The sequence below is a fragment of the Micropterus salmoides genome, unplaced genomic scaffold (genome assembly GCF_014851395.1).
Source record: "Micropterus salmoides isolate LMB-PRFRI ecotype aquatic unplaced genomic scaffold, ASM1485139v1 Ms_hic_scaffold_21, whole genome shotgun sequence".
NCBI lineage: Eukaryota > Metazoa > Chordata > Actinopteri > Centrarchiformes > Centrarchidae > Micropterus > Micropterus salmoides.
In genome coordinates, this window is record NW_024041262.1 from 2,237,822 (window position 1) to 2,264,542 (window position 26,721).

The 26,721-nt window shown below is 40.5% G+C and overlaps 2 protein-coding genes across 2 annotated transcripts; one reads left to right on the forward strand and one right to left on the reverse strand.

Annotated features, from left to right (window-relative positions):
- Positions 1 to 352: 352 nt before the first annotated feature.
- Positions 353 to 10,063, reverse strand: nrbf2b (nuclear receptor binding factor 2b). Its single transcript, XM_038734927.1, has 4 exons — positions 9,852 to 10,063; positions 6,927 to 7,011; positions 6,586 to 6,626; positions 353 to 5,581 (listed from the first exon to the last, which is right to left on the reverse strand). Exons 1-4 carry the CDS (start codon positions 9,942 to 9,944, stop codon positions 4,877 to 4,879), a joined length of 924 nt encoding a protein of 307 aa, XP_038590855.1. The 5' UTR covers positions 9,945 to 10,063; the 3' UTR covers positions 353 to 4,876.
- Positions 10,064 to 10,192: 129 nt separating this feature from the next.
- Positions 10,193 to 15,367, forward strand: LOC119915406 (NHL repeat-containing protein 3-like). Its single transcript, XM_038734926.1, has 3 exons — positions 10,193 to 10,842; positions 11,521 to 11,723; positions 11,874 to 15,367. The coding sequence occupies exons 1-3, from the start codon at positions 10,584 to 10,586 to the stop codon at positions 12,471 to 12,473; spliced, it is 1,062 nt and encodes a 353-aa protein (XP_038590854.1). The 5' UTR covers positions 10,193 to 10,583; the 3' UTR covers positions 12,474 to 15,367.
- Positions 15,368 to 26,721: the final 11,354 nt, after the last annotated feature.

Genomic DNA, 26,721 nt, shown 5'->3' on the forward strand with positions numbered 1-26,721 from the left:
ACACACACATAATTAAAGTCATCAAACAGGTCTTCAACTGAAGACAGAGAGAACAGAGGTGTGTGAGATCCGCCCACTGTCTGCAGTTCTAAACCCATCAGAGCTCACATCTTCATGGTCTGACTTCTCCGACAGGCGTTATGATAGCAACATTTAGGGAATGACAATGGTTCAAAGTGCAGACTGTCAAAATAAGTCTGAACTCATTTTATGGCATTTTTCAGCAGGGGTGGGGAGACTCAGACTGAGCTGAGCCGTGAGCAAGTCATAGTGCTGGCACACAAAATCTTGCGGGGGGGGGGCTTACTAGCATGACACACAAGAGTCTCCAACCAAATGGCTGCATTATGAGTTGCATTATGGGTAATTTATGTCAGGTTTTTGACAAAGAAAATGAATACATGGAATAATTTGATTTGACAGTCCATCGTGAGTCTCACAATGTTATAGGAGTGCAATGCAAACATGTGGAGTGTTCTTTTTTGTATGGAATTTACAAACTCAGCTCTGATTTGGACAGTCATTTTGTCCTGTTGTCATTTTACAGGCGTCCTGAGTGATGCGCTTTCATGCCCCATTGTTCCTCTATTGGCTCATTAAAATGATGTATTAATGAATTGGGGAAGTTGACTGCAACAACCTGCTTTTCCCACCTTTTTTTTGGTGGTACTTCCCAAGGAGCTCAAAACACGTGCAATTGGTTGTCAGAAAAAATGACATGCATAAAGCTGAACCTTTCTCCACTTAATCAGGTTGTGCTGCTAGGTGACCTTTGAGTCTTGAATCATAGTTGACAAGGCTATTTGGAGGTTCCATTCACAATGAACGGCAGCCTCTAGTGTTTAGTCTGTAGATGTGAATGGGGGGAAACACTCACTGCGGGTGTTTCTTCTTGTACTATTCCTCTGTACAATATTTAAAACTGATCCACTGAGCAAATAGCGCTGAATGTGTCCATATCTTTTTGAGTAACCACCTTCTTTGAACAGCACTGCTAACAAAGCTAATCTGCTTGGCCCTGGTCAGCTCTGCTACCAAGTAGGACCACAAGGCAACACTAATAATGGTTATCCCTGCTGTGAAGCATCAGTGGAAATGAATGATCATGACTTGGCACAGGGTGGGTACAGCAGGATATGGCGGGCTGTGGTAAAACGGCATTAGATACCTATTGTGACAAATGAGTGTGTCACAAATACAGATGTGGGCTTTTGTTAGGAGCCAAGAAACAGTGGCACTCTGAAGAGCTGAGATGACTTTAGAAACTGTCGTTTTCAGTCATTGTTCATTCGTCTGTTGGACAGTTCAATTAACTGTCTTGTCAAGTCACAAGACTAGTGCTTCTATCCATCTGAAGACTCAAAGAAGTGACTGCCACCACAGCACAGAAAGTTGTCCAAGGCACGGGTTGGGTTTGTTGACAAGGTACAGAGTCCAGGAGGGCTGTTGACGCTGTTTCGGCTAGTTTGAGGAACACTAGCCGGCCAGCCGGCAGTTTAAGCTTTCATTGTGTACTTATCAGTTATAAGTGAGAAGTGACTTCCATTAGCTGAATGAAGTGTCTGACTTCACGGTAATGCTGCATTCACGTCCTATGAGAATGATAATCACAAAAACCTGACAGTTATTCAGAACATATTAACACCGTCATGTCAATAAAACATGGAACAGGACATGGTGTCCTGCCATAGCTTTCAAGAGCTGTGATCAGAAATGATGAGATACTGTGATGAAAATCATTTACTCAATTAGCTCTACTTAAAAGAAAAAGAAAATCCTCCAGTTTTACACATGTCAGAGTCAATGCAAACCCTTCCTCAGAAAGAAGAAGATGATACGTGTATTTTCAGATTTAACAGCTGAAGCTAAGGTAAACCTCTATCTATGTTTTGCATAGGTCGTGAACACAGCATGATGCCCTGTTTGCAGCCAGTTCTGCATATGATTATTGTTCTAGTAAAGAAATATATGGTGCTAAGTGTGAGTCCATGAGTTTGTACAAATGCCTCAGATTGCGTAATAGTGCGCACATACATTCAGACTGCAAGCAACATAGTCAACCAATGGCCTCAAGTCCTTTTCTTTTCTTTGTGCCAGGAACAGCTGATCATGTCTTCATTGGACAAGATGTTTGATGATTACATCACAGTTGTTACTACTACAGATGTAATGTTTGCACAGTTCAGTTAAAGCTGCATTAATTGTTTTTTTTTCTATGACAACACCAAATATTGTGAAAGGTGAGGCTCGCAGGGATATATCCACAGATAACAAAAGCTAACCCTGCAGAGGTATTTTGTTTTGGTTTTGCAGCACATTTACTTCATGGTTCAGCCAAGCACTGATGTACTGTACACTACCTGGCCAGCAGCAAACAGCAGACAGACACAGCTAGCGGCTAGCAGCTAAAAGGCCAGATATTTTTGTCAGGAGGTGGTTGAGACCAAAACAGAGCTACAAATGAGCAGACTAACACTGACAAATGAATGCTAATGTTGCTCTGTGTCTGCTGGATGTATATAGCGACTATTTGCTAACATGCTAGCTATAACATATGTACATGTTGATAATATATCTGGGCTGTCTATTAATGTCTTTTTGAGTTCTTTAGGCCCCTTGTGAACCAAAATGGATTAATGCAGCTGTAAAAGAACCATGCCAGTTCATTTAACTTCATTCCTGCTGACCAACTTCCAACATGACTTTAGATTTTTGAATGTATTTCTCTTGATTCTCTAACAACTAATCGATTAATCAAGAAAATAACGAACAGATTAATCCATTATGAAAATAATCGTTAGTTGCAGCCCTACTAGCAGCCATTTCTTTTCATTCCTTACATTAAGGTATGAAAATGAACTTTGCACAACATGCTTGATAGGTCACCACTGCATGGTAATGCAGTTCAAATCAGCATGCAAGGCCAAGATGACTATTCACTTTAAATTGATAACACATGGAGGCAGGGCATCCTCACAACTGAGAAGCTGGAACCAACAAATGTTTGGCATTGTTACTGGGAAAAAACTTAAATGACTAGTTCTAACTGATTATCAAAATAGCTACTTTTCTGTCAACCAACTAACTGATAAACCAATTAATAGTTTCAGTTCTACAATCAAGTTTTAAGTCAACAAATGTAGCAGTGCCTGCACTGAAGATAAAAACTGGACTGTTGGAAAATAGGCAGCAGGTAAGTGAAGATGATTTGCGCCATTCTCCTTTCACATTATGAAAGACAGCAATCGTCCCATTCCTGTTGCAAATCCTGAGGTCTGTTAGTTTTAGAGCACACTCATCAACCTTGTTGCTTGCAGTGTGAACAAGCAGTGACTGGATGTGTCTGTAGCCTTCATTCCCATTAACCTTTTACTTCAATTCTATTTATATAATGCTAATTCATAACAAAATTATCACACTGTGCTTTTTACATAGAGCAGGTCTAGACCGTACTCTTTGTTATGTTCATGCCATCTGTGAGTGTGTATTGCTGTTGTTGCACAAAAACACATCTGCAAGAAAACCAGAGCTTGTACTTTTGTCAGCAGCAAAGTCATGTCACCTGCTTATAAAAAAATTCACTTCACACACAAATGATCGCTGAAGCTTTTAATTCAAGTACCCTAACAGAAAATTATAAAATGCAGCAATGTAGTTTTTCCTCAACAACAGCAATATCCTTTTCTGACTGAATCGCACTGCAAATGATTCTGATCTATCGGTGTGTGTGTGTGAGTGTGTTGGTTAAAACAATGCCTCTAACATTGTTAATAGTTCCAATTATGCCCTAAAGGAGCAGTTCATCAACAGATTCGAAATTTAGCCGTTATCCACTGACGCCCGTGCACGATGAAACAGTGTGGAGTGTGTGTCAGTGAACATCCAGTGAGCGTGTTGGTGCTGCTTCATTTCCATCACGACTGAGGCTGCTGGGAACATGTTCTGTTCCAACTATTCTGCTATGGGTCCATGATTAAAACTAAAAACTAGAGAGGCAAAATGAAAAAAGAATTTCCAAGTTCTATTGCACTAAGTAAAAAAGGTTATACAAAATCACGACATTATAATACAAACAACAAAAAATCAATGCAATAGATAGTGAAGCCTACATGTGCGTGTCTTTCTCCATAGCCTTTACCACTCAAAGCACGCACGCACTTTCTATATATATATTTTTTTTTTTTTTCCAGCAGCTTCATCATTTAGCTTCAGAACACTTACATTATGCTGCTTATGTTCTTCAGTTATTCATTTTCAGACATTATGTAAAATACATTTTGATTTGCAAAAAAACCCATAATTATATATTATAATATTTGTATCATAAGAATTACTCTGTCAAACTGCATTTTTAAGGCCAAGGATGAACTTTCACATTCAGCCTAACAATGTGTTCCTGACAGCTTCAGTTGTTCCTGAAGGCTGATACGGAGCTCACTGTATGACATACTGACATACAACTGCTCTGATGTTCCAGCGGGCAGTATAATTGTGGGTGAACTATTCCTTTAGCTTCAACTTAGGTTGCATTTTATTAGTGGTATAGCATATAGAACAATAATAATACCTATAGTCACCTGATTATTCCCTTCTCAAGACTGTATGACACTGACTGGCATCTTCCTCACTCTGCTGCACTGTTACCTTTCACCTGTATCATTCGTAAAGTTTGGGGTTCTCATGGAATAGTCATGATAGCTCTGCTCACCTTTAAATGAAAGGTCTGATCAGACAGAACCTGTAAGTACCAAAAGTCAAACTGTGTGTGTGTGTGTGTGTGTGTGTGTGTGTGTGTGTGTGTGTGTGTGTGTGTGTGTGTGTGTGTGTGTGTGTGTGTGTGTGTGTGTGTGTGTGTGTGTGTGTGACATGTCTCTTATCACAGTTTATCCCTGTCCAGTAGCTCCTGTAGTTCATTCTGGATGTCTTCTGGCAGCTCCAGAGGAGGCAGGTCATCCAGACACAGATCTTCCTGAGCTGGCATCTCCAGCGGCGGCAGCTGTGGGATTGCAATGTCCTTCCCTTTCCCAGTGCTTTTCCTCTCCTGCCCACCCCCTGTTCCCAAAGCAGCACCTGCTTGCGGGAGCACCCAGAGCTCCGAACGCTCCACAAAGTCTGCTGCCTCGGAGCGCAGTCGGGCATTTTCCGATTGTAGCCGCTCGTTGTCGGCCACTAGCCGCTGGTTTTCATTCATAAGGTGGTCAACCAGACGTCGTAGGTCCACGATTGTGGTCTGTTGTTCTTCCAAGCGAGTTTTGTCGTCTTTGGTGGTCTTAGATCCAGGGCACGATGGAGTCAAAGGCTGGCAGCCTCCAGTCTGCCGAGTCTGAAGCTGGTAGAGCAAGGTGTCGTACTCTCTCTCCCCGATTCCTCCACATTCGGCAGCCGAGAGGCCTGGGGAACCATGGGGCTGGAGCTGGCCTGTGGACTGGGTTTGGGGTAGGAGGGCTGGGCCGCTGGAGGGTTGCACCGGGCCAGGTCGGGCCTTTGTTGCCTCACGACGAGCCTCTCTCTTCCAGCGCTCTTGGATCAGGCGCTGCTGTTTGATATGACTGTCCCTCTGCAGCTCCATGGACAGACGAGCCTACGAACACAGAGTATCAACACCAGCTACAGAACTCGAAATGTTAACAGCAACACTGACACACAGGGCAAAATCTGAATGGCAGTCACTTAGCAGCCCTGTGTATAAAGTGGTAGTAAACAGCCTCCCAAAATCCAGTTCTGAATTGGAACTGGTTCTAAACTGGGTCTTCAATACCCAGAGATTTTTCTTCTGTTACTGGTAATCAAGGTCACCAGGGTGAGATTGGCATGATGGGAAATATGGTTTTGGTGTAATTTATGGTCACACATACAGATGGTGCGCTAACAAGAACTTCGCACTTCCACAAACCCTCAGAAGTGAAACCACGTCGGCAGATGTGAGGCATGAACTCTGACTTTGTGGGTGGAGTCAGATAAAAAAAAAAAAAGAAGATACGTCTGGTCAGACTTTGTAAACAAGGAGGAACGCTGCCCACGTGAGAGTAGCCCGCAACAAATTAAAACTGATTTCACAGGGCTCTATCCAGGGTCTCGTCACCCAATATCTGAATGTAGCATAACTGTGGAAAGCTCCATCAGGAGGTAGTAACTTTAGCGGTAAAAAGAGGAACGGAGAAGGTGATGAACCTAAACAGGTAAAAATTAGTGCGCCGTGTCTACGACCCACTTACACTGACTCTCGTACCCCCTTAACATTTGCACTTGTATATCTGATGTAAATATTTGCACATCACTGCACAAACTGCCATATGGTTCATATAATTCATTATTTTATATTTCTTAAAATATTTAAATATAAATTATAAAATTGACATTTAATTATTTTATATTGGTTGTTATGCACCAAGTCACCAAAGCAAAGAGTAAACCTACCAGGCAATAAAGCTGATTCTAATTCGGAGATGACCTGACTAAAGGCTGTATTGATCAGTGCTTTAAACTCAGTGAACATAAATGTATGAATGGTTGACCCAGTTCATGTTACTCATGGAACACACACACACACACACACACACACACACACACACACGAGTGTCTCACCTGCTCACACTCTGTTGTCTTCATTGCATCTGTTAAAAGATCTGTGAGAGACGGGGGGGAGCCAAACAATTATCAATGCAAATAGAGGCTGCATTACTTTTATAATGGAAACCAAAGCGGTTCTACTATACTTATTTTACAAATGACACAAATCCCAATTAGATTATTCTCCAAAATCGTTAAGGCCTAATTTTTATAGATATTTACAAAAGGGTTCTTACTGTGAGAATGCACACACGGCAAGGTGCAGACCAAGTCCATCACACATATAACACATCCCACAACCCCTCCACTACAGTCCATCATATACTTGTGTTAGAGCAGCTATCCTCAAAGCATACCTGCTGCTTTTCCATGGCAGGAGATGGCCTCTTCATACTTTCCAGCCGCTAGCAATCGGTCTGCTGTCCTGCACTGCTGATGAGCCTGAAGAGAGGCAGACACATGGAGGGAACATGGACAAAAGAAGAAGGAAAGAATTGGATACAGGTGAGTTGGAGATATAAAAACAGAGCAGAGGAAGGGGGTGAGAAACAAGGGCAAGGGTTAGGTGGGCCGAGGACAGGAGTACTTCAATGAATGATATTCCCTGACACAAAAATCAAGGGTACCTCTTTGGTCTTTTGATTAGATTTAGATTTTACAAAACTTATTTTGATTTACAACTGAAGCATAGATAGAAAATCAATCAGCATTCATTTTGATAACTGATGAATTGTTTGATGTCATTTTACGAACCAAAAATACCAAACATTTGCTGTTGGCTAAAATGGCAATTTAAAGATTTCACTTATGTTCTGGGAAGTTATAATGGCAATTTTCACTATTTTCTGGAACATTTTATGGAAATGATTAATCAGTTTATAGAGAATAATCACCGTATTAACAGTGAAAGTAATCAAAAGTTGCAGCCTTATTTTGCTAGAACAACATTTCACCATGTTTTTTATTTCAACCACACTAAAGTTGTTAGAACGAATAAGAACAGAATTTTGTGGGCTTTTGCCTTTATGTGATAGGAACAGCTGAAGAGAGACTTGTACATGGTGCACAAGTGAGCTAACCCCAAGTCTAAAGTGCAATTTATATTTCTGCGTCAAATCGACGGCGTAGGCTACGGTGCTACAGCGTCGTCTGACGTGTACCTCCCCAAAAATGTAAGTACACGTCAAATCAACGCGGACCGTAAGCTCTGTGATTGGTTGGCTGGGTAGCCTCACAATGCCTCCGAGCCAACCAGAAGTACCCCACGCTTTGAAGTAACTAATAAGTAATTTACTAGCGGCCAAAACGGCGGTTGTAACACAGTGAATCAATATATTTGACCATTGCAACCCGAGCGAAATGATTCGTTTCACTATCACCCCCATTCATGGTAGCGGAGCGCTAACCTGGAAGTTAGCCTGAGCTGTAGCGCTCCTGTTGACTAGCGTTTGGGGGAGTAATTGCAGAATGACAGACACACCTACGCACAAGTATATGCATGGCTACGTGCGTAGCCTATGTCGTAGGTACGCATGTAGACCCTACGCAGGAGTATAAATGGACCTTTAATCACAATGCCATCTCAACATTGTGATGTCTGATGATCGCTATGCCAATGCCGTTTGACAAAACTTCAAATGCTTTGCAATTTAGCATGGAGAGGTCTTTGGATTGCACTGCCCATATTTAAAGTCGACTGGATAAATTCTCTAGGAGGACTTGTTTACCAGCTGCGGGTAAAGAGAAGGGGGTTATTGAGACACTACAATACATCAACTTAATGCAGGATCTGCAGGATGCATATACATGGCTTATACAGATCAATTATAAGATCACTTCCATAACAGATTTCACAATCAGCAGATGGATTTTATATACTTTGGCTTATTAATCGGGCCCACATGGCATTTTGAGATAATTGGTATCAGCCGATGCCTGCACTCTCAAGGCTAATAAACCCCAAATATCTGCAGGCAGCTGGTCAGTGAGCTGCTGTGGAACGATGGTAGTGCTCCTCCTTGTGAGTTTTGGGAAGGTGGTAAAAACGTTAGTTTGGAGTGGTCAGGTCCTCAGTCACCATCATCTTTTCTAAATGTTAATACATTTCTCCCATCGTAAAAAGGAGAGCAGATCTAACACTATTACTGACTAGCGTTAAATATATATAGTTATACTGCAGAGAAGAATGCACGTTCTGAAACCAAACCCAATATTTTTCTATTTCATTCAGTTATATTATCTATATTAGATTGTACTCTGCATGTAATAATAGAATTATACAAGACTTTTGTAATACCGGCTGGCATCTGCATTATATATCGGTCGCCTTGCGTAACATCCTGCGCTTGGTTGAGAGATGCATGGGGTTAGAGGACCTATACCAGTTACCACTGTTTTGAAGTTTTTTTTTTTTTTGAACATGTATTTCCTCAAGTTTCCTTGTTTTCCCCCTTTTCCTAAGTCTGTAGCGAGAAACAGCATGTTTCCTTGCTTATTACGAAATTCACAAGAAGAAAGGGATATAGAAAATATCCTACAAATCTGGCAGGGGGACAATGGGGATTTAGATCCAACAAAATAACATTTAAATGTCTGTTACCATGCAGGGTTTTGTTTTTTACAATTCAGCACATTGGCCATACATAATCCAGCCATATACTAGGTTTCGACATAGTCTGTTTTCGGGGGGGGGGGGGGGGATTTGAATGTTAGGACAATACAAGAGACACAAATAAAAGTGAGGCCAATCACCTCTACCATCATAAACAGCAAATGAGGTAATATCTTTAGTGAGAATTGTGTTCATCCCTCCGGGAGAGTTCCACACACTTAGAGAATCAGGTTGGTTTTATCCTTAACTGACAACAACGATTAAATAGAATAGGAACTATCCCGTGTAACTGAGGCTGGGGACAAAGTGGCCATGACATTTTAAAATAACAGGCTAACATAGGTTATTATCAAATGGCCTTGCAGGCCAGGTAAATTGTAACACATTCGTCCTTCGCCGTCAACAATAACTCTTAACATCATATAGATCAACAACATAATCAAATTTGACAATACCTTGTTCCAACGTTCTGTCGAGGACAAAACCAAAATGTATCACGTGTAGCATGTCCAAGCTACCAGACAATAGTGCGAACAAGGCAAACAACAGAGCTCTCAGCCGCTAACTTACTATGGGAGCTAGGTTAGCTAATGTAGCTTAACGTTACCTATGCAATCTCCTAGCTACAGTAACGTTAGCCTGTTATTGCAACATCAAGACCGAAACTTACGAGATTGAGCGGGCTGTCCGCGACCTCCATGGACTCGATTTTTCGATGGCTTACACTACATGAACGGTGTCTCTGTCCCTCACGGACTGTCATACGCACTGTGATTTAAAAAATCTTAAAGAAAAATATTGTAAGAAAATTACAGTCAGGGAAGCACAGTCCCCTCCACAGCCAGAGCTGCGTCAACGCGTCGTGACGTCACAGCCGCTCTACGCTATATTTTGGTCAGACGTTAAGCTGCGTAAAGTTACCGGGAATAGAACAGTCTTGTCCTCAATTTCGCCAAAAAACCTAAAAATAAAAGCATTTAAGTTATCATAACAATGTACGTAAATGTAACGCATGGGATTTGACACATCTTTATTTCTGTAAGATTTATTTACACGTTGAGTCCGACCTCTCACAGGACGTGGACAGCATTTCAGTAACGTTAGTGGTTTTATTGCGACAAAAGGAATTGCTCTGTGTTACTCTGTCTAACTTGCCACGCTATTTTGTTTTCGTAATTGACAGACGAGGAAGTTAATTCTACATTTAATGTGGTCAGTGGGTTTCAAATAGCATATAATTCACCGGATTAACTTTTACAGCAAATTTAACAGATATCACATTAGCGGTTTGCTTGTTTGGGGGTAGACTGTGTAGCTAACGTTAGATTACTTCAGCCAGTTAGAGCTAACATTACTGAACCAGGATATTAAACGTAGCACAAAGCCAGCAGCGAAAGCACAGATGTTGATGAAAAAGAGAGGCCATACGTGTTTGATAGCGTCCAGCATGGCCTCTTTGGCTGTGCTCATGCTGGTGCTGTACGGCACCATTGGCACACAGCAGCCAGGCAGCTCCGGCCTCAGATATGACTACCAGCTGCTGGGCAGGCCCCTGTACAAACTGGACCTGAGCTGGCCCAGGAACCCAGAGCTCTTCACCGGGGAGGTATTTGGTGTGGCTGTCAACCAGTATACTGGTGTGGTGTATGTGGCACAGAGAGGTAAATGCATGCATTAACTACCTCAGTTGATGTTACAGCACATCTACATTATTACTTACTTATTTCGTTTATGTACTGGAAATGAAGCTTCTGATTCTATTAGTGAAAGTATGCTTGTTTGGTATGTAAAACCAATGCTAATATTTTAATAGATAGAGAAAATAAATTGGAAGAGTTCGTTATCATTTGTGAATATCATTCCAAATGTGCTAATAAATACACATAGTGTTAATGTGATTTTGTGAATGTTTACCGTGAGAATGTGCACTGAGATTTCTGAATGTGTCTCTCATAAGTTTAAATCTCTTCTGATATTAGTAAAATAAGATTTGTGAATTTGTACCCAGATATGAACATGTTACAGTCAGATAGCTCATGTTTTATACAGCTTTTCAGCTCACTAAAATATGAATGTCTAGTACCGAAACATTGTTAATATATATTTTTTGCAAGTTAGACAGTGTGCAGGAGTTTTCTTTGCAGATTCAGCTTTATTGTCATTGTGCAGGTACAAAGTCTATGAGATTCAGTGTGCGTCTAACCAGAAGTGGAAAAAGCACATCAGGCTTTGATCCTCCAGACTGTGCTTAACTTTGAACAAGTCCCAATCAAATCATTCTAAAATGTGCTGCCTCATGTTAACATTTCACATAGTGTTTGCCTTTGCTTTGCTCCTAGGTGACAATGTTCCCAAGGTGCTGTTGTTCACCACACATGGAGATTTCCTCATGTCCTGGAACACAACCACCCTGGAAATGCCTCATGGGATATTTTTAGCAGACGCTGCCTCATTAAACCCCACTGTGTGGATCACAGATGTGGGGAACGGTCCATACGGCCACTGCATCAAACAGTACTCGCCATCTGGGAAGCTCCTGCAGGTGACTGCTTTATCTAAGATTTTATTTGTTGTTCAAAATAGTTGATTCAGGTTCTATTTAAATATTTATAGTGATATATATATAAGAATTAGAATTAGCCAAAGGAGGCCAAATGTTGCTTGGTGTTGAATTTTTTCTTGCATTTGTCAGGTGCTTGGTACACCAGGGAAGGCAGGCTCTGGGTTGAACCCTCTGCAGTTCGACCAGCCTGCTGAGATCTTCGTCCACGACTCTGGAGAGATGTACATCGTGGACGGTGACGGTGGGATGAACAATCGCCTCATCAAGCTGTCCAAAGACCTGGAGGTGTTATGGATGCACGGAGAGAAAGGACAAGGCCTGGCTCAGTTCTACATCCCCCACAGCGTGACCGTGGATCACGCCCAGAGAGTGTGGGTGGCCGACAGGGGGAATAAGAGGATCCAGGTCTTTAACTCAGTCACCGGGGACTGGCTGGGGACTTGGGGGAGCTGCTTCACTGAGGATGCACCCTACTCTGTCCGCCTGACCCCAGATAAGAAGTACTTTGTCGTTGTCCAGCTCAACACCAACCAGATCTCACTGCTGGATGCCCCACCGGTGGGTCTGATTGGCCAGTGCACAGTGATCAGTGTGATCCAGCTGGCTGATGAAGTGAGGCCCCATTTCGTAGACCTTGACCTAAAGACAGGGGCCCTGTATGTAGCTGAGATTGGAGCACAGCAGGCCCAGAAGTTCACCCCCTTCAATCTGGGTGGGAGTATCCTGTAGAGTAGAAATGGTATGATGATCAGAAACTAACTCTGCCAATCATAATTGTTAAAAATGGGCTTACGGGTTATGTAATTTGCAATCATGTGACCCAAAAATTCACAAAACAATTCTTTGTTAATACGGTGAGCCTTACTAATAAGACAAGATATCTAAGGTTACAATGTCTAAGGTATCCCTTGACAAGCCTGTCTCATAGAAAGGACATTTTTATACTAGTAGTTGGCAACAGCAAATACATTTTAAAGAAACCTAATGCTATCTGGAAAACTTTTTTAAATCAGCAAAATAGGGAATGGTTATTAATCAGAGTATCTGAAATGCTCACACTGAATACAGTTTCAAAACTCCCACAAAAGGGACAATATATTTCTTTTGTCTTATAATATCCGCTTGTAGCAAAGAAAGCGTGATTCTTGTTTCTGTTTGGGCAACACACAGCACTTTGATAAAGCTTAGGGAAAGCTAGTGGTCATGTTTTAATGCGGTGACTTTATGTATGAGGCAGGATGTTTTTTCTTTTTGATAAGTTGACCAAAATCTCTGTCTATCCAAAGTGTTGTAGAAGCCCAATCCTTGCCTTGTTTGGGACGCAGCAAACCCTGGTCTCTGGTCTCTGAGTCCTGCATTGTAAACAAACAGAGAACCTCATGGACTGGAAGAAACAAACTCAATCTGTATTGTATACTGATATAAAAATCAGACCACTTTGACCCAGCAGATTTAATATCAGCAATATTCAAGGGTCAGAAAAAAAAGATCAGGACATCCCCACTTTGACGGACCCATCTGATGTTAGAATGAGAAATATGTAACATAGCATTCAACAGTCACTTCAAGCTGTGCCTGGTAACTAACCCGTCCACTAAGTATGTGCTGCTAAAAAGTTAACAATATTCAGAATTCAGTACTACAATGGAATTCAACTGAAAGGACATCAGTGACAGAAAATGATTGAAATCCTTGCTCTGTAAGCATTTTTGTAAAACAGAAGTAGAAATATCCATGGGTCCTTTCAATAATTGGTTTTAGGAAAATCCTTCCGTAAAGTTGGAAACAAAAGCATCTCTTTTAATTTAATTTATTAACGAGCACTTACAGAAAACCAGGTTTCTTCACAGTAAATAGGTGTATCACATTGTTGGTTATAGATAGACTGTTTTCAGTAATTGCTGAGTGTATGAGTTTTTCCTAAATGTTTGGTGTTATGGGCCATCTTTATTTTTCTTGACTTTGCACTGCTTGAAAAGACGAGACCTTCTCAGAGGCAGAGGTGTGTTCCTTTCGTTACTGCAGACACTTTCAGCTCTGTAGAGTTATTTGCTGGTTCAGCCTTGTTCAACTTGCCAGTTTATTGCTATTTTTTATACATTTATATGATTCCACGTGTATACATGTGGAAAGGCTGGAACTGAATTGTTTTGCACACAGTTTGATCTGAGTTGTCTTTAAATATTATTGGATCAGAACGCACTTCACAATGCAGTGTAAAAATACAGTATGATTCATTCTTTCTGAAAGCTGAGTTTACCATTGCAGATGTGTCTTTTTCTCCTTTATGAATCATATAATTGTTTTGCAGAATCCCCTGTATTTTGATGTTTTCATTACATTGAGAGAAGTAATGTGACTCTGTTTTGCCACTATCAGTCACTGTGCAGGTTCTGTAGGAAAGTGATTTGTGATTCCCCATGGCAATTCAGAGAGGTAGGAAGTGATACATGTGGCCCCTTGGTGCTGTTAGTGCAGCAGTTCTTCAGCAGAGTGAAAAGGGATTCATACTGTATAGAGTTGTAGGACTTGCAGGGCAGTGCAGAACTCTGTCCAATAATGAGGCTACATGGGAATCCTGCTTTAGACCCTGGTGAATGCACACAGTATATCAGACCTCCTGGAGGAGGTTTGTCAAGTGTCAGAGAAAATTCCAGCTCGGGCCGCGAGTGAAAAACAGGAAGCTGACATTACTAACAGGTGTGGATTTTGAAATGATGTGGGCCAGGCAGGGATGGTCTGACAAAAAGATGCTATTGCATTATGGAAGATGTTGAATTCAGCCTTTTTGGAGTTTGACCGACACAAGAAACTAAAACTCAAGATATCTTGTCCGCTGCTGGTTCAATGATGCCCGTTCTGTTTTGAATCTGTGTGTTGGGAATCCCCCAACTTTATGGAAGTGCAATACTAACTCACTGGAGTAGTCCTGTAATGATTACCTGATTAATGTGTCTGATTTTAACAATCACAATGGACTATTTGTGTTTTATGTTATTTTTTCGCTTTAATATATGTTATATTTTAAATCAGTATATCCAGGCTTTAGTTCGTCTCTGCTAAACTGGACTGAAGTCATTTTGTAGTTTAGAAGTGTCCTCAATGCTTTTACCACCACTTCCTTATGATTCCCATAGTCTGGGAAATTGTGTTTTCTTTATCTACATGGTAATTATCTCAACAAAGCAGACAGCAGTTTTCGCATGATGAATGAATTATCTTATTGTCTTCAGATAACAAATAATGCTTTTGTGTTGTCGTATTTATTTTTAAGACATAACCGTCTCCATCCATCCATCCATCCATCGTCAACCGCTTATCCTGCGTACAGGGTCGCGGGATAACCGTCTCATAATAATGATTTAATTTTAATATGAACGTCATTTTGTGTTCAATTCAAACTTTCTTGCAGACTCACAAGAGGGTCCTTGGCAAAAAAAGACATTCAAGATAAAACCACCACAAAAGGAAAATAGTCCGTATGTAACACCTCACCAGTATTTTCTGATTCTGGATGGCGTGGGCCATATATGTAAACTGTGCGTAAAAAGTGCAATTTGTTGTGGAAAAGAGTCATTTTTGAAATGTGAATGTTTTCTTCAAATTAAAATTATTTAATCATACAATGTGTCTTTGAGTGTTTTGTACCCAGTTCTTTTTCATTGCTTGTTCAGGTCTGAACTGTACCTGTACAGCTCCTCTTCTATTTTCTTACTGTTTCAGAGTGCCTCTCTCAGTGTAATTTACACAAACAGGGCTAATAGTATTGAGATATAAAGAGTGTTGCCTGCACGCTGCTGATGTGATGGAGGTATGGGTATCATTTTAGCTATTATTTCCCTACATTTCTTCTAACATTTTGGAGTGTGATATGGATATGAAGATTACACAGTGGTTTGGATCAACTTGATAGAATTAACAAGATAGGTTAGGTGCAGATCATACCACTAGATGGAGCTCAATTCATACAGTGTATTTACAGAATACTTTCTGCTCTTATCTACTTCCATGTAGAGATTAAATCATGATACGTCACAATGTTGATTGTAGCTTGATTAGAACTGACCTCGAGTTGTTAAACAGTGTCAGCTAGTTCTAAATGTAGGCCTTCTCTGCTCACTGGAACCAGACCCAGTACCTCATATAAGCACATGAACATGTACAATGGCTTTCAAGTGATTTCAGAAAGTTTATTCTGTCTACCAGCACATATCAGTTAAAATGTTAGTAAAGTAAATCTTAGTAATACCATTTTTAATAGCAGTAGAACAAATGTAAGAATTTTCTTACATCTTTAACACTTAAAGGTGTCAGCTAGTTTACAGTTTTATGGTGACATACAGATGAAGTGGATCCTCAATGACCTGATTTAGTTATACCGTCCTAAAATGTATGGGTTTGTTGTTTAGTAAGCAACAAAACAGCTAGATTATAAATTAATTGTCACATCACATGTGTTATCTGGAATCACTTCTATTTGGAGTCCTCACAGCAAGACTGGGAAATTTAACTTCACTATATTTAATTTTGTGTCATTGCTAATCTTAATTCAGTTGAATCCAGACACTGAATATTGTGTAATTCACGTTTTCATTTTGTGTACATTTTGAGGTTAACCACAGGAACATCAGGCCAGCCTACAGTCATATAGAGCAGAGTTTCCAGCTGCCCTGAACTGCTCTGCCCTCGCCACTGTCTGAGGGGAACTATGTAGGCGTCCATGCAAACAGACAAATGTGAATTGAGTCATGGCTCATTGAATAAAAGATAGAACTGGTGAGAGCCAGAGGGAGAGAACAGAGAGAGAGACAGGGAAGGCTTGAGGGAGAAAGAGAGGATCCATAGCAAGAGGCAGAAGGCTGTGAGTGAGAGGGAACAGGGTCAGATGAAGAGGCAGATGAATATAGTACAACACAAAGCTTAATAACACAGTAGCGTCATTGTAACAGGACTGGAGTGGCCTCTCAGCACAGGAACACCAATGAAATAAGAGAAGAGTGGCAAAGAGAGCATGCTCAGCAGGAGGAGCCGTGGACTGTGCTGACCTGGAACGGAGCCTGGAATTATGACCTCTATGCCCTATACACTGATCGTAGGGCACAGACATACAACTATAGCCTAAGACAGGACGCTTAATATGTCCCTTTAAATTTAAATTGTACGCCTGTAAATGTATTAAAAATATGGATAATTCATCATTTAAAACATTTCTCTCAAAATGTTTGATTGTCTACAGACATGAAACGATCCTGAATGAAACAGCTTGCCTCTACATGATGAATAAATGAAGTTGTGTTGCTATGAATCAAACATGCTTAGTGTATTCACTGACAAAAGACAGACTCCACACGGTTAATGTTATTGTGTCTGACAAACTGTGGAAGTTTACCATCCAGCAACTAGACACAGCCCCTCGCTGTTTAGCTGTTTGCAGGTTTTTCTGTTACACAAACTTCCCTTCAGTGTTTCACCTGTGTGACAGGTAACAGTGAAGCAAGAATTGTAGAGTTTTTTGACACACTTCTTTTCTAATGTACAGAGACATTTCGTAACTTCAATTCTGTCTTTTTATACAAACATGACGGAATGATTTCTGTTGTATCCACTAAAATCACTTTGCGCTGTTAACTGGAACTCTCATACTATATGCAGTGGTGGGGTGTAACTAAGTACATTTAATCAAGTACTATGTAGAAGTTTGAGGTACTTGTACTTCCATGTTATACTACTTTATACTAGTTCTTTTTCAGAACTGATCTGAGAACTGAGAATTGATCTTTGTCTGTTTCATCTTTGCATTGTTTTACATGTTTGTACTCATCTTATGGACTTTTCTACAGCTTGTAAATGAAAGGCAGACCAGTACTCATTATAGTAATTATTTATTTTCAAAAATGCATGCTGTATTCATTTTTGATCCATCCCCTCTTCTGCTTACACATATCCAAAAACCTGTTCAGGACCTACTAAGTGCATCAGCGCCATTATCAAGTGAACACATGGTAGTTTTTAGTAGTTGCTGAAAAGATCCAAACATCCACCAACAGCAATCTGACATTTAATTTGGGGTGTAGGCCTACAATTCCTTTCAACACAAAATAATCAATCAGTACAGTAGTCCAGTCCCCTTTTCTCACAACATGTCTTGCATTTACTTGCATTTAATATTTTATAATACATTTTTGTCTCAAGATATTATATTATTTCTCTATGTTTGTCTGTAAAGTCCTTCACTTGGTGTGCTGTATAGTTCTTTTATTGAGCAGTAAGGTCTGGCCATCAGGGGGCGCCGCTTCTCTGGCGCTGAGAACCGTGCAGCATGTGCACTCCTTGTGCTGTTCTCTCTTAGGTGAACAAAAACATGACACTTACCTTGAAGTATTTACCTGTGGACTTTCTTTCATGCTTCGTGATATGTTGTGCTGTGTGATACTGCTGCTGTTTATTGTGATGTGTTATTCCTAGATGCTTCTGAAGAACAGAACTGTGTATGATGCTAGACCTGTCAGTGGGAAAGTGGCAGACAGACTGAGGACATTCTATTTCAATGTGTGTGTGTGTGTGTGTTTACGTGTGTACTATTTACCAAAGTCATGTTTTAAGTTTCACATTTCAAACCTCTTGGTCACAAGCAGCTTCTACAGTAATCAAGCCTCCTCCTGAAGATGATATACTGTGCAACTGTTTGTGTTAAGTGTAGATCAGATGACCGTTTTACACACAACATTAAAAATGGGGTATAAATGAGATACAAGAACACAAGCTGAAACAATTTTTAAAGAGGGATCACACATATGGTCAAGGGTATTTTATTTATTTGGTTTTAAGATCTATTTTACAATTGGCTTTTTTTGTGCACACATGGTGCATTTTCCTGAATAAAGTTCTGTTTGATTAAATTACCTCAAATGAAACAAACGGATAACCTGGGGACAGGGAGATGGGCCATTGGTTGTTTCTTGGGCCTTGTTGTTGTTCTGGCTTGTTGAGCTATGTGACTTTGTATAAAGGTTCATTATCTGTTTATACAGCAGCCTTCACGTATGGGTGTCCACAGGCAGTGTGGTGGTTAACAAATACATACACAAACACTTCTGTTTCACATTTGCTTCCAACTACATCATTAAAAATGTTTAAATACTGCTCATACATGCTAATTAGGGGGGCTAAAGGAGAGAGTTACTAATTATTATATGTTTTGCACGGACATTTTTAATCTGACCAGGAACTTGTACCTATCGCTGTCAAGCAAAAGTAGTGGAGTGAAAGGTACAATATTTCCCTCTGATATGTACTGCAGTAGAAGCATGAAACAGTTACACAGAACTGTTTTATTAATAATATTTTGGGGGCTTTTTGTCTTTATTAGATAGAACAGCTGAAGAGAGAGACAGGAAATGTCAGAGAGAGAGGGGGATGGAAGTGAACCCAGGCCATTTTGGTAAGCTCTGTACAAGGTGCGCAGGCCCTACCAGGTACTGTCCCCCATGTGGCAATGTATAATACATACATGTATTTCTTCCTATAACACGTTCAATGAAGAAAAGGAATGCTAGTGAATAGAGTGTGCTCACTTTAAATAATTTTTTATGTGCATATAAATTAGTTAAATGTTTCGGAAAAACCCAAGTCTGGGGTCCCAGATCCCTTCAACCAGAGGAGGTCCAAACATACCAAATAAAAAGCCATGAGGTCTCCCATTGCATTCAGACTCGGGGAAAAAGTATCCCCTCCTACGCACATCTCTTCCTGCTGCAGGTACTTGTGTTGCGGGTGTCTTTTCTGTTACTAATACTGTCATTCCTGTTGACTTCCATATAATACAGAGGAATGTGAGTGGGCCTGTTCTTTACACCAGGACGGTCACACCAACACACACTTTCTGCATCGCTGTCCACCTCACACTTTCTCGATCACACACTTTTCTTCATTTCTTCACACTCTCACACAGCCTTTGTTCTCCTCTGATTTTCTTGTTGTCCTCTTCCTCTATGCTTTCTGCCTTGCTGGCTGTTTTGCTGACAGACGCCAGCTGGATGTCATGGCTGGGATAGAGGCGGGATCCTGAGTGTGTAGGCTGGCCTTTAGAGTCCATCTGTATGGGGAAAGCCCACACAACACTCCCACACACCTTCCCCACACACCCAGGAGGGATTCCAGACTCCACAAAGGGCACTTCCTTGTTAAATGTATTCATTTGTTAAATGCATCATATTAGGGATTCACCAGTTGTTATTTATTTGAGGAGCAAGAGAGAAAAGAAATGCTGTTGTTCTTTGCCTGAAGCTAGCCGACATTTGTGCTAGAAAAGGTTGGTCGTGATGTTCTATATTTGTTTTATTGTCTATAAATCCCAAGGACAGACCAAAATCAACAATTATCTTCAACTGCTCTACAAAAAACAAAGATTTTAGGGCTGATTCTAATGGTATTTTCCCACAAGATTCAGTATTTTCTCACCAGACTTGTATTCCTGGCTGCATGGACCAGTCCGAGAAAAAGCATTTGTACCTTCATGTTGGAAAATAAAATGGTAATTTTATGGGTCCTTAATTTCTAATAATTTGTAGTTCTGGTGCTAATTAAAGGGACAATAGAGACTGAGTGTATAATACTAATTTAATAATACATTTTCATATAACATAAACACAAAGCAAACGCAATTCAACAGCTCGCTATAAGAAATCTAAATCAATCAAAAAGTTGAAATTTTTTTAGAAGGGGTGGGTGGTGGTTGGAGGATTTTACTCATAACCTTATTATTTCTGGCTACAGCAGTGGATCTTAATAAATATGAAAATCTTTAAAAACAATCACAAATATATGTTTTTATATTATTAAAAAATGGCTCAGTAATTTCCTCAGCTGTGAGCATATACAGAGAAAGAAGATATCAGTCTGAGATACACACGTACCTGTTAGGAGAGCTCTGATTCTCCACATGGGATTTGTTGACAATAACACATATATACATATTAACCATACTTATTATTATAAATAATAAATATATATATATATATATATATATATATATATAATTCCCATTAAGAGAGAATAAATGCATAGTTATAATAAAAGTATATGGCACTATAAGTGTGAGTTAAAGCTAATCATGGGTCAGTACTCATCTATTACATCATACATATTATTATTATTTAATAAAACCCCTCTTAACACCAAAGCTTTACATTTGTTTGCCTCCTGGAAGGAAAACTTCATGCCTGGACATTATTGCTGCTGTGTCGTCATTCCTGTCTTATCCTGTCAAAAAGACAAAGGCACACTGAGATGGACGATACGATGCTGTCTCTGTGTGACGACACACCGACAGAATCTTCCTGCATTTAGAGATCTGCTGTTGGACATCTCCTGACAAAAACAGTGGCACAGAACATTAATAAAAAGAAATCCTAATAAAAGAAACAGCATGGCCTAACATTGGTAACTTTAAGAACACACACACACACACACACACACACACACACACAGTAATGTGCCCAAACAGGCGTTTTGTTAGATTTAAGTTTTAATATCAATAGTTGTGTTTCCCTGTAATTGTAAAACAAAATTGAAACAAACTTTTGAATTGTCACTTAAAATGGCTACATTACTCTTTAGCTGTGGTAAGCAGGGTAGAAGAAGTAGAGGCCATAAACTGGAGAGAAAAGTTGTTTGCCAACCACCAACACCTCAAATAGAAGTAGAAGAAGAAGAAGAAGAAATTTAAACAAGGGGGAATAATCTGGTCTCCACATTGGTCCACATGTACCTGTTGCTACTACCAGCCATGTTTTTGCACATTATGGGAATATCAGGGAAGAGCAGAAACAGATGATCAGCCATGTGAGTTAAATGGTTGCTACGTCAGAACTTATTCGGAAAAGGTGTTTCCTAGTTCTTGTGAAATTGAGGATGTTTTTTCAAACTTTGTGTTTCCATCAAGCTTTGCTAATGTGATACTTGATACTACAATGTGCATAAAAATACGTTGATGGAAACATGACTTCCACTGATGAGACTGATTCCAAAAAGAAACCAGCATGACCTGTGGTTCTTTAGGGTTGGGTAGGTAGTGTTGAATTACTCCACCAAGTCAATACATTAAAACATCTAAAACCAAATAGGCCAATATTGTAAACCACAATCAGCTGCGTGGAATAGTCCCATATTTGGTAATTAACGACAACCCTCCCGATTTTCCCAGGAGACTCCCGTTTTTCATTGCTCACGAATCTCTCCCGATTTCTGACAAATGTTCACAACTTTTTGTCCTTTTCATTACCGTGACCTGTGTGCTGGGGGGTGTACTGGAGAAGAGTTGTGCAACTTGTTTTAATTTTGATGGTCTGGCATCAAAGCTCACTCTTCTCTGCACCATGCTTTTTGTTCATTCTCAAGGTTAGAAATTACTAACTCATAAACCAAAGCTTTGGATTCAATGACATTTTGACCTGCTGTTGGTGCTAGAGGAAATGCAAATGCTCTGTATTTGTATAGCGCCTTTCTAGTCTTAGCGCCTTTCTAGTCTTTTTGACCACTCAAAGCGCTTTTACACTACATCTGCATTCACACACTGGTAGAACAGACACCAGGAGCAAATTGGGGTTCAGTATCCAAGGACACTTCGACATGCAGCCTGGAGGAGCCGGGGATTGAACCGCCAACTCTCGGATTAATGGGCATCCCGCTCTACCTCCTGAGCCACAGCAGTCAAATGCAGTGTTCACCAAAGTCAGGATTCATCATCTGGAAAGCAAAAATATCTATAGGCTTTCAAATTCCATGGCAAATTATCCCAAATATGTCAACCCCATGGTGGCGCTAGATGAAAAGTCAGGCAATCAGCAAAGACAGTGAGTCCTTTGTCCTACTTACAAAGTGATTGACTGGACCAAATCCAGAGCCATGATGGGTGTCTAACAAAGACAATGGGCTCTACCTTACACTCTGTGCAACGCAGCAGAGCAGCGCACAGAGCAGCATCTCAAGGGTCATTGCTAGCTTCTGACTGAAGCAGTTGTCATTTTATAGCAGTGTAACTTCATTGATTATTTAAATCTCTGGACAGGCCGACAGGATTGGTCAGGATGCACTTACAGTAGCCTCTCTAATCATCAAAGTAAATTGTTAAAAAACACTCATACATAAATCGCCCAAATACAGCCCCTATGCGCCTTACTTTGCGCCCAGATTATGCACTGTTTAACTAGCAAAAGTGGACTTGGACACACCCTAATGCACTTGCACCATGCAGTTTTGACCATGTGCTACAGATCGTTTAAATAGGACCCAGTAGGTGCATTGAAATGTAAATTCTTTTAAGCACCCATTCTCTTCCACCCTCTCTCATGAGTGTGCTCCAGAAGTGCGATGATGATGATGAAAATAGATACAAGGTCCCAGTGCCACCAAAATGTTGATATTCATCTTTTGGGAACCACGTATATCCAGTCTGTCCAGTAGATGTGGAGAGATTTTTCTCTGGACCAAAGTGTTGGTCAGCAGGATGGATAGACTGATCGCCTCTCAGTGAGGGCAGACCGATCAGCAGGGGGTAACGGGACATGTGGAGCTGCAAGCTGGGAGAAAGCATGGTGGAGTAGTACTGACTGTCACCTGGGAGACAGATGGGTCTCTCAGTTCTAACAGCACTCCCATACATGAGTACTGGGAGGTTAGTGGTGTACAGTGTTCTGCTGAAATTGCACTTCTATCAGTTTGGTGTGTATATAGTGTAAAGGTTATGTAATATGCCATATAGTATACTGTGTATGTTTTATTATACTTAATTAATATTGATTAAAATATTCCCGTGTGGATATTAATGCTCAAATGATCTACCCTGTTTGAGCAAACCAACACAAAGATGATGAATAAATACAGATGAAGAGGTGTAATGGGGGGGGTGTAACGTTCCCTGGCAGAAGCACTGCATCAGTTCCTGCCTTTGGTTGAACATTAACAGGCTTTCCATCACAGGCTGCCACTGTGAATAGGAGGGAATGTAGCTCATGCTCTCTGCTGCATCCTGAAGCCCTGCTGAGGCAGACAGGGGACTGCCAGTGTCTCATCATCACAGAGCCGTTCAACAGGATCCTCTGTCTTTGTTTGTCTGGACGGGACAAGACAGGGATGACAACACGTCAGCCATAATGGCCTTGTCCGTAGTTTTCTGCTGCAGCAGGAACTCAGTCAGCGGGCTGCAGAGAGGCAGGCAGAGGAAGTAGGGAGGTGGACCCAAAGCGTTATGCTGAGCTTTCAAGCACTTTTCATCAAGCAGTTAGTGATCACATGGTTTGAACCAGGATTATTCCAGTGTTTGTGCATGTTTAGCCCACAAACTTTACTACAAATATCCTATACTGTACGGAATTAGGTGTGTCTTCCTTCAGGACAGTTTTTCTTTAGTCATTTTCTATTTTTACTTACTAATGTCAAGTAATGTTTCTACTACTGCTAGATCTCTCTGACACCTATCACACCTATCATTTTTATTTTATTTTACTATAACAATTTTGTAAAGTTTTTGATCTAGTTCTAATCTAAATTGAGTGTTATCTTAAGAATACATTGTACTGTGTGTTGGACTGGCCTTTAAAGTCCTCTAAGACAAATCTGTGATTTGGGGCTTTGTGAGCAAAAAGTAAAAAAAAAAGAAAAAAAAAGAGGCACACTCAACCAGCAAAGCTGCTCATTGGAGTCAAGTGTCACGACAATGGCAAAAAAGAAAAAATCCATAATCCATGGCACTTTAAGTCCCGAGTTTAATAAATAGCCGTGCAATATTAAAAGCCTTTTCTTTCTAAAATAAAATCAACTTGACCTGACTAGACATTAACAAAATGAACATATAGACTTCATCACTGAACATCTTATTTTCATACCATAATAATACATTGCTTAAAATTGTGCAAGATTAGTCAGTGAACAAAATCCTGAAAAATCCAGATTTTACTTAATTCTGCTAAAAAAGAATAGACAGAGTTTGACAGGTGATTAGTAACAGTATGCAGAGAAATAACAGATAAAGGAAGATGTTGCTTCTCGTGCTGTAAGTGTTGCTGCTTGTGTTGGCGTTTAATGGTCTTGATTGTTATTAAAAGGCTTTTTCACTGCAGTAGAATAGAGTCTTGAGGTTGGTCAAACCCTGTGCAAACCATATCTGATTTCAGCTCCAAAACAAACGTTATAAACTGGCCCCACCTTTTTATTTTGCAGCTTTCTTGGAAATTAGAATCTTTGTTGATGAGGATGTTCTTGAGGTCTCGGTCTCGTCACAGACACACAGAGGTCATCCGTCTAGGTGTCTTTGTTCTCTCGACGGGACAAGACAGGAGCGACAACACATCAGCCATAATGGCCATGTCTGTAGTTTTTTACTCAACTGAGGAAGGAAGTTGCAGAGAAGAGAAGTATGGAGGATGAAGACAGATGAAAAGTCATATACATTACTGACAACAAAGAGTGTGCTGAGCTTGCATGGAGTTGTTCAAATGGAAAAAAAGAAGCCTCATGTTACAGATATTAAAGGTCTAAACAGTCTAATTAGAGTCATAGGAGAAATTGATGTAAGTTTTACCTCTGGTTTAGATGTACTGGTAGATCCATGGTGTGCTTAGCATAAAGACCTGGAAACGGGGAAACTTGAGGCGGAAAAAGTGACTCCAAGGGTCTTGACCAAGTGTCTGTATGAGATGGGAGTGAGACTGTGTAGGGTTTGTGTTTGTGTGTACAAATAAAAAAAACAAGATACGACGTGTTAGTTAGTGAGCTTTAGAGGGGTATTCTTTTGGCTTTGTACAGACACAGGCTCTCTGTTATCCCCTGCTTCCAGTCTATATGCTAAGCTAGGCTAACTATGTCCTGACTACATGTATTAACACACAGACATGTTATTGATGTCAATCTTCTCATCTGTCCCTAAGAAAAAGCCAATAAGTGTATTATAAAATGTTTCCAAAACTTGATTTGATTTAGTCTCTTCCATTAAAGGGACTATATGTAAGTTTTTCAATGAAATTAATCAAATTGTCATTGCCTTATTGTCAGTGGGCTCAAAACTCACTTAGAAATGACGCACACGCCTGTTTTCTCCGTTGCTTGCATCAGCCACTATTCTGCTTTTAATGTGGGGACTCCGGGTCGGATTCAGCTCTGTGCGCGCTCCCAAGCCTCTCTCTGACTACAGCGACAACATGGCAGCTAACTCCTGTGTACCACTGGTATTATGTCAAATTGTTGATTTAGCCTGCAAGCAAATGGGGAGCGATTTGTTTACTAGCCTATATATATAGTGATACAGCCAGGAGCAGTCAGCTAACGCTACAGTAGCTCGGACCTGCCGCTGTTTGCTTCGTAACATTCAATTTTGATTTATTGTGGTTTTACCAATACCCAGGTACACAGCTTCTCCACCTCTCGCTATAACTAACGTGACCCACATAATATACAATACTGCAACAAAAGGCGACAACAACACAGAGGAAGAGCCCTCCACTAACGTTACAGTAATGTTACTTACTGCGGTCTAACTGCTATAAAGTCTCACAACAATCTCGTTATAATAATCAGCCCAGCTCACTACCCGTTTCGTTATCATCCAATACATACACACATTGCTGAGCCTCCGGTGAAGGAGACACTGATAGTAAAGATAGTTACTGAAAGCAGCAGGCAAGCTTATGATGTAGCACATTGGCTAAATGCAGTAAATGTACCGTGAACATGTAACGAGCATGGATTAGTTCAACCTGCAGCTGATAAAAATATTGCTGTAACATTGCAGTAGCGGTTTACCTGAGTTTCCATAATATTGTGTGAAGCAGTCTCCCTGTCTGTCTAACCGCTGTAACTCTGTCTTTTTTCGGGAGGATCGTGCCGATATGCGGCTGGCTGCGCTGAATGAATAACGTTACGGAGCCGGTGTTGATCTGCCTCTGAGACGGGAATGTTGTAACAGAGCCTGAACATGTCTGAG